The 15,098-nt window shown below is 35.0% G+C and overlaps 1 protein-coding gene across 1 annotated transcript; it reads right to left on the reverse strand.

Annotated features, from left to right (window-relative positions):
• Positions 1 to 11,757: 11,757 nt before the first annotated feature.
• On the reverse strand, positions 11,758 to 14,855 carry LOC104782110 (membrin-11). The gene is made up of 3 exons (XM_010506937.3): positions 12,790 to 14,855; positions 12,152 to 12,422; positions 11,758 to 12,053 (listed from the first exon to the last, which is right to left on the reverse strand). Exons 1-3 carry the CDS (start codon positions 13,032 to 13,034, stop codon positions 11,892 to 11,894), a joined length of 678 nt encoding a protein of 225 aa, XP_010505239.1. The 5' UTR covers positions 13,035 to 14,855; the 3' UTR covers positions 11,758 to 11,891.
• Between the last annotated feature and the right edge of the window lie 243 nt (positions 14,856 to 15,098).

Here is a 15,098-nt window from a genome sequence, read left to right on the forward strand (position 1 = left end):
TGTTGTACTCATAGCACTATGCTTTAAAATGAGTTAGGTTTCCACAGTACCAACACCCGTTTCTCCAACTTCGTGAAACTTGATAAGCTGGTCCAAATGCCTGATGTGTTGAGTAGTGATTTGCAGCCAACCCATATGAATCAAATGACTAAGTCACAGGCATAACTCTAAAAGGTGCTCGGTAAGAAGCCCATATCCTCCTTTGAGAATGCACATTTCTTGCTTGGTGAACGTTGGTTTTAACTGGTATTGCCGCTTGTGTCTTTGTTTTGATGGATATAGCTTCTTTGTTATCTGTGTCAAGACCCTTGACAAATTTTGTGGATGTTGAAGCATCATTACCTTGATACTCAAGTCCCCACTTAGTATTACCAATCCTCCCACCACTCAGAATGGTGTCAAGATCCTTTGTTCCTTTGCTCAGCATCCTGATGTTTTTAAGCTGCTCTTCCAGTTGCTTTTCAAGTCCCTAAGACTTAGCTCTTTCCTCCTCAAGATCTGAAGACAGCGAGTTTAACCTTGCCAGAGATCTGTATTTTCAGCCAGCAGAACATCATACTTCTGAGTTTTCTGAACCAGACTTGAAATTAACAGAATAAGCTGTTCCTCAGCGGGTAGATCCGCCTCATCATCTTCAGAGTCTGACACAACAGCTGATTGATCCTTCACTTCCTGCTCCACCACCTCATCTTCCTCAATGACTCCCAGCAGAGCCACATAGTTATTGAGAACTTCACCATCTTGCTCGTAATCATCAAAGTCACTATCACTCCAGACGACAAAAGATTTGGATTTACTCTCTTTTGTAGGACATTCAGCCTTGGTGTGTCCATATCCTTTGCATCCATAACACTGCATCAGCCCTCTGCGTTTGTAGTTAGGGCATTCTGCGTTGAGATGTCCGTATCTTTCACACTCCAGACATTGGCACTCTTGCCTATCACCCCTCTTAAAGTCCCTTTATGAATCACTTCTGACTGTAGATGGGGATCCTCTATACTGACCACGCTCCATCTTCTTGAAGAATTTCCTAACAAGCAACCCAACTTTTTCTTCATCTGCAGTATCTTGTGTCTCAGCATTATTCGACGTTTCAACAACCTTTAGAGCAAATGATCGTTCAGTGCGTTGTTCCTTTTTCTTCAGCTACATCTCAAACGACTGCATCATCCCAACAACTTGACTGAACTTCAACTCATATGTGTTCCAAGGAAACATCAATGGCAGATCGATGTGGTTGAAACTTGTCTGGAATGCTCCTAAGAAATTTCTTTACCAGGTTCTTGTCCTTGTAATGTTTTCCCATGATAACAGCTTCCAGTGCGATAGCACTCAACCGACTGATGTAACTCGCAATGGTCTCACCTTCTTCCATGGACAAATTCTCGAAATCTGAGGCTAGATTGTCCAGGCATGTTCTTTTTTACATTAATAGTTCCTTCAAAGGTTACTTGGAGGATATCCCAAGCTTCTTCCGCATCCACACAACCCTGGACCCTATTGAAATGATCCAGTGGTAGGGACTTGAAAATCACCGACAAGGCTTGAGAGTTGTGCTTAGCCTCAGCCTTTTTTTCTGCAATCCACCGCTTTCGAGGTTTAAGCATCGATTCACCCTTGTCATTTTTCACCATTGGTTCGGTCCAGCCATCTTCAATAGAAAACCAGGCCTCCATGTCGATACCTTGAATAACATGTTTGACCGACACCTTCCAATGCCCATAATGCTTTGGATCCAGTTTCAGAACTTTCGATATCGCAATAAAAGCTTGTGGTTTCTCCATACCTCTTGTCTCAAGATCTCACTTGTTGAAAAGACAAGCAAACTTTTATCAGGTTTCCGCTCTGATTCCAATTGTAAAGGTATACAGGAATAACACCACAATCTTCTGCTTGGAAAACGCCAAGCAAACTCTTTTACTATTTATTCGTATTAAACTCTTAACCGGTTACAAGAATAAATCTAAGCACACTTCTCTTCTCTATCTAAACTCTCACCAGTATAGATCTAAGAGAATTATCCAACACTCACCTTCTTAGCTTTCTTTGATCAGCCTTGAAGTTACAATCTCACGCAAAAAGTTTTTCCAGTGTTAGCGAAAAAAACCTACCACACACTACCCTAGATCTTTTATATTCGATCATCCTAAAAACCTTAAAAAGATCTTCAAATCTTCAAGTAAGGCAATTTCTTATTTGCCACAATCTCACTTTCCTTAACCATCGCAAACGATATTCTCTAGATATCTTCTCTCCCGATTCTGCTTTATCTTCTTATTCCATCCAAACCGGACTTACCACATCAGCTGTGCTTCCTTGTCTGTTCTCAGATACAGAGTCCTGTGACCCAGCAGGTCCTCGTTCGAAACAACACTCTGTTGCGCCAACTGCATCTTCAATGAGAAGGTGGAGAAGAGAAGCGTAGTAGAAGTCTCCGCCATGAGAGCAGCACAAACACAGACAGAAACCACAGAAACAGAGAGAAGTGATGTGAGAGGACGGTCAGGGCGGTGGAGGAAGAAGAAAGGGGAAAAGGAAACAGAGCGAGAGAGTCTCTCTACGCCACATGCTTTTTTAACGCCGATGCTGCCACTTGTTCCCCTCTTGTTTAAATTAGTAATATCTAATTGTAACTGAAAGAATTACAATAAATGGTGTAATCAGTTAATCATAATTCTATGTGGGAAAATAAATATATTTTTAATAGAAACTGATAAAAATAACATTTTTTAGAAATATATAATCATATTTTAGGAGATAATTGTTGAATTAAGTTCTTCAAAACAAAATTGGCAATATTATTGATAGTGGTGAATATTTGGCAACAATGATTGTTGAAAATTTAAATGACTAGATTTTTGGGATAAATGTCAATTAATAAATTTTATTATGTATATATGTAATTAGGTTTTTCAAAGAAATTTTTTTGTAAATAACTCTACTCACTAACTAATGAATACAAATTTTTAACAATAAAATCTTTAATTTAAATTTCATTAAAACTAAAATAATATGGATGGATCCTAATCGAGTTTGGATTAGTGGGAAATTTATAAATGTTTTGAGAGGGATACTAAATTATATGTAGAACTGAGGAAAGAATATTAAAACCTTTATCAAATTGAAACAACATTTTTTTCTTCTCTTTGAGACCATAATTCGTAAAATGGTAAACCGAACCCGGTTAGAATCCGAAATTAAAGTAATTTCTTATTACCTTATTAATCATTTATTCTATTTCTTCCGTTCATTAAAAGGTTTCTTCTCTTTTATGTGATTTTGGGGGAAAAAAAGAGGACTTCGATTGTGAAAACAAAAATAAACAGTGCTTGATTTGAAATTAAACTGTCTCTCTCGATGTCGTTCTTTGGTGATGAGGTATGTATTTAGTTTTAGGTTGTAAATGTAGTAGATATTATTAACAAATCAGCTACGTATCCAGAGTAGATTCTGGAAGCAAATATATTTAGATTTTGGGTAAACGTAGTGGATCTTATTGCAATTAAGGGTATGTACAATATTTGGAGTTGATTGTGGGAGATTATGTAGCTGACATTCCGCGGATTGATTTGATATTTCTTTTAGCAGGATTAAAGTTGATATTAAATCACACAAATTTCGCTTTTTACGATTCCTTTTTACAATAAATTCGCCTTAACTCTCATTATTCTCTCTCCTCTCTTGCATCATCCTGCTATCAGGAATACCATTGAGCATTTTGCCCAAAAACACCAACTTGATGTGAATCAAGCTTTGTTCCTGCTCATCCAATATGATTGGAATGAAGATGCTATTTCTGATGATTTGAACATAGCTACATTCATCATCAATGCATCTGTGCCTGAGCGTGAAGTTGAGAATGAGTATGATGCTCCTGCGAATGAGTCTGAAGATGCTCCTGCGAATGAGTCTGAAGATGCTCTTGCGAATGAGTTTGAAGATGCTCCTGCGAATGAGTTTGAAGATGCTCCTGCGAATGAGCCTTAAGATGCTCCTGCGAATGAGTCTAAAGATGCTCCTGAGAATGAGTCTAAAGATGATCCTGAAAATGAGTCTGAAGATGCTCCTGAGAATGAGTCTGAGAATGAGTCTGAAGATGAGCTTGCGAAAACAAAAATAGACAGTGCTTGATTCGAAATCAAACCGTCTCTCTCTCGATGTCGTTCCTTGGTGATGAGGTATGTATTTAGTTTTGGGTAGTAAATGTAGTAGATATTATTAGCAAAACAGCTACGTATCCGAAGTAGATTTTGGAAGTCAATATATTTAGATTTTGTGTAAATGTAGTGGATCTTATTGCAAATCAAGGTATGTACAATATTTGGAGTTGATTGTGGGAGATTATGTAGCTGACATTCCGCGGATTGATTTGATATTTCTTTTAGCAGGATTAAAGTTGATATTAAATCACACAAATTTCGCTTTTTACGATTCCTTTTTACAATTAATTCGCCTTAACTCTCATTATTCTCTCTCCTCTCTTGCGTCATCCTGCTATCAGAAATACCATTGAACATTTTGCCCAAAAACACCAACTTGATGTGAATCAAGCTTTCTTCCTGCTCATCCAATATGATTGGAATGAAGATGCTATTTCTGATGACTTGAACAGAGCTACATTCATCATCAATGCATATGTGCCTGAGCGTGAAGTTGAGAATGAGCCTGATGCTCCTGCGAATGAGTCTGAAGATGCTCCTGCGAATGAGTCTGAAGATGCTCATGCGAATGAGTTTGAAGATGCTCCTGCGAATGAGTTTGAAGATGCTCCTGCGAATGAGCCTGAAGATGATCCTGAAAATGAGTCTGAAGATGCTCCTGAGAATGAGTCTGAGAATGAGTCTGAAGATGAGCTTTCGAAAACAAAAATAGACAGTGCTTGATTCGAAATCAAACCGTCTCTCTCTCGATGTCGTTCCTTGGTGATGAGGTATGTATTTAGTTTTGGGTAGTAAATGTAGTAGATATTATTAGCAAAACAGCTACGTATCCGAAGTAGATTTTGGAAGTCAATATATTTAGATTTTGTGTAAATGTAGTGGATCTTATTGCAAATCAAGGTATGTACAATATTTGGAGTTGATTGTGGGAGATTATGTAGCTGACATTCCGCGGATTGATTTGATATTTCTTTTAGCAGGATTAAAGTTGATATTAAATTACACAAATTTCGCTTTTTATGATTCCTTTTTACAATTAATTCGCCTTAACTCTCATTATTCTCTCTCATCTCTTGCATCATCCTGCTATCAGGAATACCATTGAACATTTTGCCCAAAAACACCAACTTGATGTGAATCAAGCTTTCTTCTTGCTCATCCAATATGATTGGAATGAAGATGCTATTTCTGATGATTTGAACATAGCTACATTCATCATCAATCCATTTGTGCCTGAGCGTGAAGTTGAGAATGAGTCTGATGCTCCTGCGAATGAGTCTGAAGATGCTCCTGCGAATGAGTCTGAAGATGCTCCTGCGAATGAGTTTGAAGATGCTCCTGCGAATGAGTTTGAAGATGCTCCTGCGAATGAGCCTTAAGATGCTCCTGCGAATGAGTCTAAAGATGCTCCTGAGAATGAGTCTAAAGATGATCCTGAAAATGAGTCTGAAGATGCTCCTGAGAATGAGTCTGAGAATGAGTCTGAAGATGAGCTTGCGAAAACAAAAATAGACAGTGCTTGATTCGAAATCAAACCGTCTCTCTCTCGATGTTGTTCCTTGGTGATGAGGTATGTATTTAGTTTTGGGTAGTAAATGTAGTAGATATTATTAGCAAAACAGCTACGTATCCGAAGTAGATTTTGGAAGTCAATATATTTAGATTTTGTGTAAATGTAGTGGATCTTATTGCAAATCAAGGTATGTACAATATTTGGAGTTGATTGTGGGAGATTATGTAGCTGACATTCCGCGGATTGATTTGATATTTCTTTTAGCAGGATTAAAGTTGATATTAAATCACACAAATTTCGCTTTTTACGATTCCTTTTTACAATTAATTCGCCTTAACTCTCATTATTCTCTCTCCTCTCTTGCGTCATCCTGCTATCAGGAATACCATTGAACATTTTGCCCAAAAACACCAACTTGATGTGAATCAAGCTTTCTTCTTGCTCATCCAATATGATTGGAATGAAGATGCTATTTCTGATGACTTGACCAGAGCTACATTCATCATCAATGCATCTGTGCCTGAGCGTGAAGTTGAGAATGAGTCTTAAGATGCTCCTGCGAATGAGTCTGAAGATGCTCCTGCGAATGAGTTTGAAGATGCTCCTGTGAATGAGTTTGAAGATGCTCCTGCGAATGAGCCTGAAGATGCTTCTGGGAATGAGTCTAAAGATGCTCCTGAGAATGAGTCTGAAGATGCTCCTGAGAATGAGTCTGAAGATGCTCCTGAGAATGAATATGAGAATGAGTCTGAAGATGAGCTTGCGAAAACAAAAATAGACAGTGCTTGATTCGAAATCAAACCGTCTCTTTCTCGATGTCATTCCTAGGTGATGAGGTATGTATTTAGTTTTGGGTAGTAAATGTAGTAGATATTATTAGCAAATCAGCTACTTATCCGGAGTAGATTTTGGAAGTAAATATATTTAGATTTTGGGTAAACGTTGTGGATCTTATAGCAAATCAAGGTATGTACAATATTTGGAGTTGATTGTGGGAGATTATGTAGCTGACATTCCGCGGATTGATTTGATATTTCGTTTAGCAGGATTGAAGTTGATATTAAATCATACAAGTTTTGTATTTTACGATTCCTTTTTACAGTTAATTCGCCTTAACTCTCATTCTTTTCTCTCCTCTCTTGCAGCATCCTACTATCAGGAATACCATTGAGCATTTTGTCCAAAAACACCAACTTGAATTGAATCAAGCTTTCTTCCTGCTCATCCAATATGGTTGGAATGAAGATGCTATTTCTGATGACTTGAACAGAGCTACATTCATCATCAATGCATCTGTGCCTGAGCGTGAAGATGAGAATTAGCCTGAAGATGAGAATGAGTCTGATGCTCCTGCGTATCAGTCTAAAGATGCTCCTGCGAATGAGTCTGAAGATGCTCCTACGAATGAGTCTGAAGATGCTCATGAGAATGAGTCTGAAGATGCTCCTGAGAATGATTCTGAAGATGAGTCTGAAGATGAGCTTGCGAAAACAAAAATAGACAGTGGTTGATTCGAAATCAAACTGTCTCTCTCTCTCGATATCGTTCCTTGGTGATGAGGTATGTATTTAGTTTTGGGTAGTAAATGTAGTAGATATTATTAGCAAATCAGCTACGTATCCGAAGTAGATTTTGGAAGTAAATATATTTAGATTTTGGAAGTAAATATATTTAGATTTTGGGTAAATGTAGTGGATCTTATAGCAAATCAAGGTATGTACAATATTTGGAGTAGATTGTGGGAGATTATGTAGCTGATATTCTGCGGATTGATTTGATATTTCGTTTAGCAGGATTGAAGTTGATATTAAATCACACAAGTTTCGCTTTTTACGATTCATTTTTACAATAAATTCGCCTTACCTCTCGTTCTTCTCTCTCCTCTCTTGCAGCATCGTGCTATCAGGAATACCATTGAGCATTTTGCCTAAAAACACCAACTTGATGTGAATCAAGCTTTTTTTCAATATTACTTACAAAAAGACAAATTAATAAAATTTATAAGAATATAATATAATTATCCCTAATTAACAACAAATATGCAATATAAAAATTGAAAATCTTCTTATAATTAAATGGATTGAAAATCTTCTTATAATTAAAAAAAAATACATTTAAAAAAATGTCCAAAATGTCTAGCCTATTTACTAAAATTGCCACTGAATTAAGCTTTATAGAGAGTGTTAATTGAAATTCACAAGGGTAATTTTGTCTAAATAAAAACAGAAAATCGCATATCCAATTGAGAATTCGCATGTTTTTCCTCAAACCGACCCATTGAGTCGGATCCTTCAAACGGGCATCACAATTAATTGTTTTTTGGATTGTTTACTGGATTTGGATTGTTTCTTGGCTCTTTAATTGTTTGGTGGATTCTATTTGAATCGGCCTCAATCCTGCAAAACATACAAAACAAATCATCGAAAATATCAAATTATAATCTTCCAAATATCATATTATTTTGAATTAAATACCGTAAAGTTAGCTAAAAATTGCGTAAATACATACAAAAAAATAATACTTCGTAAATCCTTAATGATTTAACGATTAAAACAGCCTAAAATTAAATTGGAATAACCATTTTCGATGATTCGTATCTTTGATTTCCTACTTTCTCTCCAAGATATTCTCATATCACCTAAACCACAAACCTAGTCGCTACCCTCTCTATAAATACTAATCTTTAATCGACTACTAGGCAGTCTACACTCTACACTCATCAAGCAAAAACCTATTCCGAACTTTACTCGACTCCAGCAATAGCTCAATTACTAGCATTCCTTAGAGATGTCAAGCCGTAGCAATGACTCAATCCCAAGCATTCACAAGACCAAAGTATATTTCCTTTTTTTGTCAAACCACCGAGGTATATTTTTAAAAGATAATGTTTTTCTTAGTTTGTATTTTAATTTTTATGTTTGAAAGCCTCTTTGTTATAATCACGTATCAACATTAACGTGTATACTACTTAATTAGTACTATACCAATATAATCCACAATATTTTTGCTTATCTCATGAATTTTGTTTTCATTTCACTTTTGTAGACATCACCGACAAATCATGAATGCTAGCCAAGTTAAATATATGCCTACAGATGTAAATAAAACAAAGACTTTCAACTTATCATGGAACTACCTTGAGGAAGACCACACACGTTCGACCACCTAATTTTAATCAAAAGTTATAAGAACATTTATCCACCTAATTTTCTTTTTTATTCTTAAAGTTTGTTATTATAAGGGATGGATTGTGATACTAACCTTTTTCATGAGTTTTATATGGAACCAGTGTTGCTTTTAAGTTCTCGCATATGAAAATGTTTTTCTCCGCTTAAAGACACAATCTGTTCGAGTTTCCTTTTCAATTTTTTGAGCTTCGAAAATGTTTTTCTCCGCTTAAATGACCAGTTTTCAATCTCTTTCACCGCATGTGCGCAGCTCATGACAACAGTAAAATCAAAAGCTTATTTACTACCAAATGTTGTGTTTCAAGATCCAAAAGCATTGTCATAGTCATATCTGGCTCATGTCACAACGATGTAAGCATTTAGACTAAAGATTTTACTTATTCGTGTCTCCACTTAAACTATTATATTTGTCTTTTGATTTTAATTTACAGGCGCCAACGCTAAAGAGAAAAGACTATTAAGCAGACGCCAAAATGCGGAACAAACTTGATTTAATATACAAGCTGATATAGTGATATGGTTGTTGGATTTAAATCTATTTTGAAGTTGGACGATGTAAGCTTATGCCTTAAGACATAAGCTTCTTTTTATTGGTTATAATGGTTATTATAAATGATGTTTTTGGCTAACTCATTATCACTTCTAATGTTTATCAATATAAATGAAAGATGGCATAAAGGTTATTTACTGTACATATTCCACAGGTTGGCATTATTTCGATATAAAATGAGTTAAGTGGAATTGTTATTCTCTTTTAAACAGTTTTGGATGTGTATCAAAGGATTAATATATTACAAGAATACATATGTATTATGGGTTAAATTTTTGAAAACGCTATTAAAATTTCAATATTAAAATTAAAAATCTGGAAAATCTTATAAAATTATAAATATAATATTATACAAATTATCTGTAGTGTAGATAATTTATACTCTTCTAAATTACCAAATTTTAAACTAAATACAGATAAATTTAGTACCACGAAAAATACAAAAAAAAATACAATACTACTCTTTAAAGATAGAAAACTATGAAAATTATGCATATTAAAAATTTAAGGAAAAAAACTCTGTAGTGGACCGCAGGTTGATAAAATCTTTTACATGTTACACTGCAATAACACTTTTAAATTCACTACATACACTCTTGCTCTATACTCTCTCCTGCTCCGACCAATGCTCATAATACACTCTTGCTCCCCTTCATTTGTATGTAGAATCACGTCAAACGGCGATAATTGCGATGGCACAATTAATAAATCGTATTATTTGGTGTTCAAACCCTAAACCTCCTGATGTATAAGCATTAATGAACCTTACGCCAACCACTAGGCCAAGGGCTTCCACGCAATATCAAAAACTCCGATAACACTTTATAAAATTAATTAATTAATTTAAATTATATATTGCATTTAGAATTACAAATTTTAAGAAACTAACTAATTATATAATAACAAAATTATATAAAATATAAAAAAAATTTGCTCGTGGTGTACCGCAGATTAAAATATAGTTATAATAAAAAAGGTGGGCGTTATTTAATTTAGAAAATAACAAATTGTTGTAATTTTTTTTTAATGAAATATATAATAACATGAAATGTAAATAATAATAACTAATGTGGGCAAATTGCAAAAAAAATGTTCATTTTTCACAAAATGCTCCTCTTAGGATTTGAATTGATGCATGGGACATTTTAAGTAAAAAAGTACAGTATTATGGGAGTTTGTGAACAAAAGTTACAGATCTACATAATAGATTCTCTCTCTTAATATCGATTTTTTAAAAAATTTACATTTTTACATGTAACGTAATAAAGAAAAAAGAGAAGAGATTAAAGAAGAGAACAACTCGCCGACAAAAAAGATAGAAAGAAAATAATGGGGGAAGAAGAAGAAAACCTAAAAAAATCTATTTTGTTTTATAAAAAAGCTTTGAATACAATTTTTTAATAATAAAATTTTTCATTCAAATTTTATTAAATTGAAATAGGATGAGGATGAAGATGAAAATGTAGATAAAGATGAAGATGAAGTTGATCATGTGGAAATAACCTATAAATTTTGCGTTGCTTGCAATCAAGATATACAATTTGTTATAACCAACTGCACGAATGATGCTCTTGCACATATTAACCTTCTTCTTAGCTGTCATCACTGTGGTTTGTACTTGAACTAGAGGATGTTTTTGCCTGCGCTACTTGAAAAGACATGTGGAGTATACATCCCACTGTTGGTGACTTACTACATAGCAAAAACGCATCCTCTACGAAGAGGTATTTACTTTGCTTGGTCTTCCAGGGATGACATATGGAATCTTTGATGGTGTCATAGCCGAGTTTAAGATTTGAAATTTGAGGAGCAATTTTATTCTCTTGAACCTTTTTTATGTCAACTTTGGGCTAGTTTGCTTATTTTCATTTGCTATTTTATGTCAACTTTGGGCTAGTTTGCTTATTTTCATTTGCTATCTTTGTTTACGAGACTTAACGCTTAGAAGCTTTTTTTTGTTTGATTGTTGACGAGACTAACGCTAAGTCACTACCTTACTACCGTATCAAAACCACAAATCATTTTGTAAAGCCATTCGACTCGCTTGAAAGAAATATCATCATCACCAAAATACACCTTTGTTTATATTTCAACTCTGATACGAGAACATCTCCATAACGACGATATATCAATTTCAAAATTAATGTACAACGATTTTTTTTAACAAAATCAATCAAACTCCGTCTCCCTCTTGTATTGTAGATTGTGAACATTTGATCGTAGCCTCGAGAATATGGAAGACAAAAAAGATTCCTTATACTTGGTTGCGGTTTGTATTCAAAGCAAAGGAAATCGAGAAGCTGTGTAATATTTTGACAATCTCAACTTGATGAGCTATAGATCAGATGCCAGAAATGTCTTGTAATAGGCATAAACAAACAAAATAAATCTTTCACCCGCGCACAAGAAGTCAGATCAAGTAGCCAAACTCTTTACATATTATAATCTTTGTAACTAAAGCCTTTCAATTTTCTTTGGTTTTAGCGTGTCCATCTTATGAAAAAATACAATATGACAAGTGTTGCAATCATACCAGCGTATTTGATCCAAGTATCAACACGATTGCGCCTCTCAATGAGCCTCAGTACCGAGTTGGAGAGCCCTACGGTGTTCAGAACATCCAAAGCTTTACGTTGTGCCCTCTGACAGATCCCAAAAACCCAATATGAGAAAACCTTAATGGCATCAAAAATTATGTTTGTGTGGCATATAACACAGATCAAGATTCGGCTAAGGTTACCTTCAAACGATCCCTTTGTTCAGCATATTTGGAGAGGATAGCAACTCCACTTGAAAACGATTCTTCAAGCATTCTCTTTGAATTCTTAACAGAGTTCATAGCTTGAGCTTCCTCATCAAATATTTGCATAATGTGAGCTCCTTCTCCGCTCGCTCTCCCTAACAAATCCGCTCTCTCTTTAGCTTCCAACATCTTTCTCTGATTCCTCGACATGTATTTTTCCAAACTTTGATTCAAATACTCAGCCTCTTCTCCAACTTGTTCAGTCTTTCTGCAACAAAAAAACCCCCAAAATTTACTTCTGATTTCAACACAAGAGCTTAAACTAAATCACCCTAACGTTCGAGAAGCACTACTTATGAGATTCAGAAACCAGTAGAAATCAAGAAACACCTAATCTGCTTTGTGATTTCAACACAGAGTACACAAGAACTGGACTAAATCACCCTAACGTTTGAGAAGCACTACTTATGAGATTCAGAAACCAGTAGAAATCAAGAAGCAACTAATACGCTTTGTGATTTCAACACAGAGTATACATACACAAGAACTTGGACTAAAACTACTCTTAAGCATTCAGAGATTTGCAATGATCACTTGCAGATGAATTTAGAATATGAGAGGAATGAAACAAGAACCTTCTCCAAAGATCACGCTGAGATTTAACATGGATAGAGCGCCAGAGAGCATCCATGTTGGAGCAAAGAGATCGGACCTCAGTAATGTCTCGTTTAACGGAGGAGGCCAAATCGGGAGAATCCATAGAAGATGACTCGAACCTCTCCAACCTCTCGATTCCGTCGCGAGCCTTGAGCAGAATCCTTTTCGCACTACTATATACCTCCGACAAGGATCCGCCTCCTCCGACGCTACCAGACGCCATTGTACACAACTCAGATCAGGGACCTTCTCCGTACCTGAATCAGAGATTTATTCGTAGAAATTGAGTAATATAAACAAACAATTGTGGAAGGAGAAAGAAGACGATAAGCTTGTGGTGCGCCTTCTCGGAAATTGCCGCCGGAGCAAATCGCAATCGGGGATGTTACGAGGCGATCGAGATTTTTGATCGGAGGGTAAGGAAACAATAAAATAATAAAAGCGCTAAATGCTATGTTAGGCCCATATCCAATATTTAATGGGCCTAGTTTGTTTTTGTTTCGCTCAACCTAACTTACAAACCTATAGTGATCGATTAGCATTATTAACATAGACAATAATCTCATATATAACACAATAACGTTTGGAAACGTTTACGTGTAAATGATGTGGAATCCACACTACTATTTTAATTTTTATGTGTAAAAGACAATTTAACTTTTCGTTTTGTCTTTAAGATATATATGTTCCATTTTCTCGCATATCTACTTAGTGGAAGTTAAAAGAATCATATGAATTTGTGTACCAATAAGGGGACAAATGATTATTCACTATTCTATAAGCTCAAGAATATGTTTTATAGACTAAACTTTCGTGCATCATGCCGGTATTAATATATTAAAACCTACTATTCAGATATATTTTTAAAGTTACCTTCTTATTAGTGTAATCATCTAAATGTCATTATCATTTGACGAGAAAAGAGAGACCCCTAGGTAGATAATATATTACCAACTCCTCTTGGTTTGAAATAACAAAGCCACACTTGTTTAGTAAAACAAACTCCTTGTAATAGCCACATTTTCAAAGTGCCGTGTTGAAACTACCACCCCCAAAAAGGCCAATATTATAGTGTTTTTTGAAAATATCATTGTGTACATGTTATTACATGTATGATCTTCTTCCGATCTCTTCTCTAGTGTTGTTTTTGTGTACACTTATTTACGTGAAATATAAGATATCAACTTTGAAGTTTCAAAGATATATATATTCACGTAATCACGTACGTGTACACTCGTTTACATAAAAGATAAGTGATACAGTACTTAAGAAATTTCAATGATTCTTTTTTATGTAAAATTTCAATTGTCACTAGTTAGGTACAAGGTTGTTTCACAAGAATAGTAAGATTGGGAATTTTGTGGTCCAAGATGTTTCATGTTATTGAGTGGACTTCCCCGTAAATCATTTTTTTTTTGCATTTTTTTCTTCTTATTTGATTTTAAGTTTAAAACGAAATTATCTCGAAAATTCACATGCACTTAAATGTCTACTATGATTGATATACATTAGAAATCAAACTAAATTATCAAAATATATTAGAAAAATACGATATCGTTATAGGTTAGACTAATGTTGAGTAATTGATATACATATAAGTATAACTAGTCTATGAGCATCATGTTCTCTCCAATCTTCTGATTTAGGCCAAATAACAGTTAGATTTTGGATATAAATATTTGATTATTCTGTGACTAACCTCAAAGTTATTGTTTTTGTTTTTATATTGTTATACCACAAAAATGTGGAGTTTGAAATGAATAAAGTAAAAAGTTTATCTTTTATTAAGATATATACTTTTTTCTTCCACAAATAGAAATTTTGATTATATCAAGAAGAATCAATACAAATAGAATGTCGTAGCCATTCTGGTAGAGCAACAAAATCAGAATAGAAGTTATTATCTAGAAAGCCATATTTAGCTAAGTTGTGAGCAGTACTGTTACTTTCTCTCTTAGTAAATATAAAAGAAGGTGAAACAAATTTTGATTCCCAATAATGTATGTCATGGAGAAGATTTGCTAAAGATCTATTAATCTGGATGCCATTTAAAATGTTGATTAGATTTACGCAATCTCCTTCAAAGATGATGTTGGTGTAGCCTCAGATCCATGAGTTTTGTAGACTAACTAGTAGAGCTTTGGTCTCTGCTTAAAGGGGGGAGTCAGCATAGCCTAGGGCAGATGATCCCCAGTTTAGCGGCGTCCCAAGGTGGTTACGGATTATCCATCCACCAGAACAGAGGCATATTTGATTGTCAAAGGCTGCGTCAAAATTGCATTTTACT

The sequence above is a fragment of the Camelina sativa genome, chromosome 4 (genome assembly GCF_030686135.1).
Source record: "Camelina sativa cultivar CO46 ecotype springtype chromosome 4, ASM3068613v1".
NCBI classification, from domain to species: domain Eukaryota; kingdom Viridiplantae; phylum Streptophyta; class Magnoliopsida; order Brassicales; family Brassicaceae; genus Camelina; species Camelina sativa.

Bases quoted from the DNA above. Each gene is read 5' to 3' on its own strand.
- LOC104782110 (XM_010506937.3), bottom strand. From the start codon at position 13,034: ATGGCGTCTGGTAGCGTCGGAGGAGGCGGATCCTTGTCGGAGGTATAT. The intron at 12,423-12,789 runs GTTCTTGTTTCA...TTTTTGTTGCAG, and splicing joins CAGCGTGATCTTTGGAGAAG to AAAGACTGAACAAGTTGGAG. The intron at 12,054-12,151 runs GTAACCTTAGCC...GGGATCTGTCAG, and splicing joins AACAAAGGGATCGTTTGAAG to AGGGCACAACGTAAAGCTTT.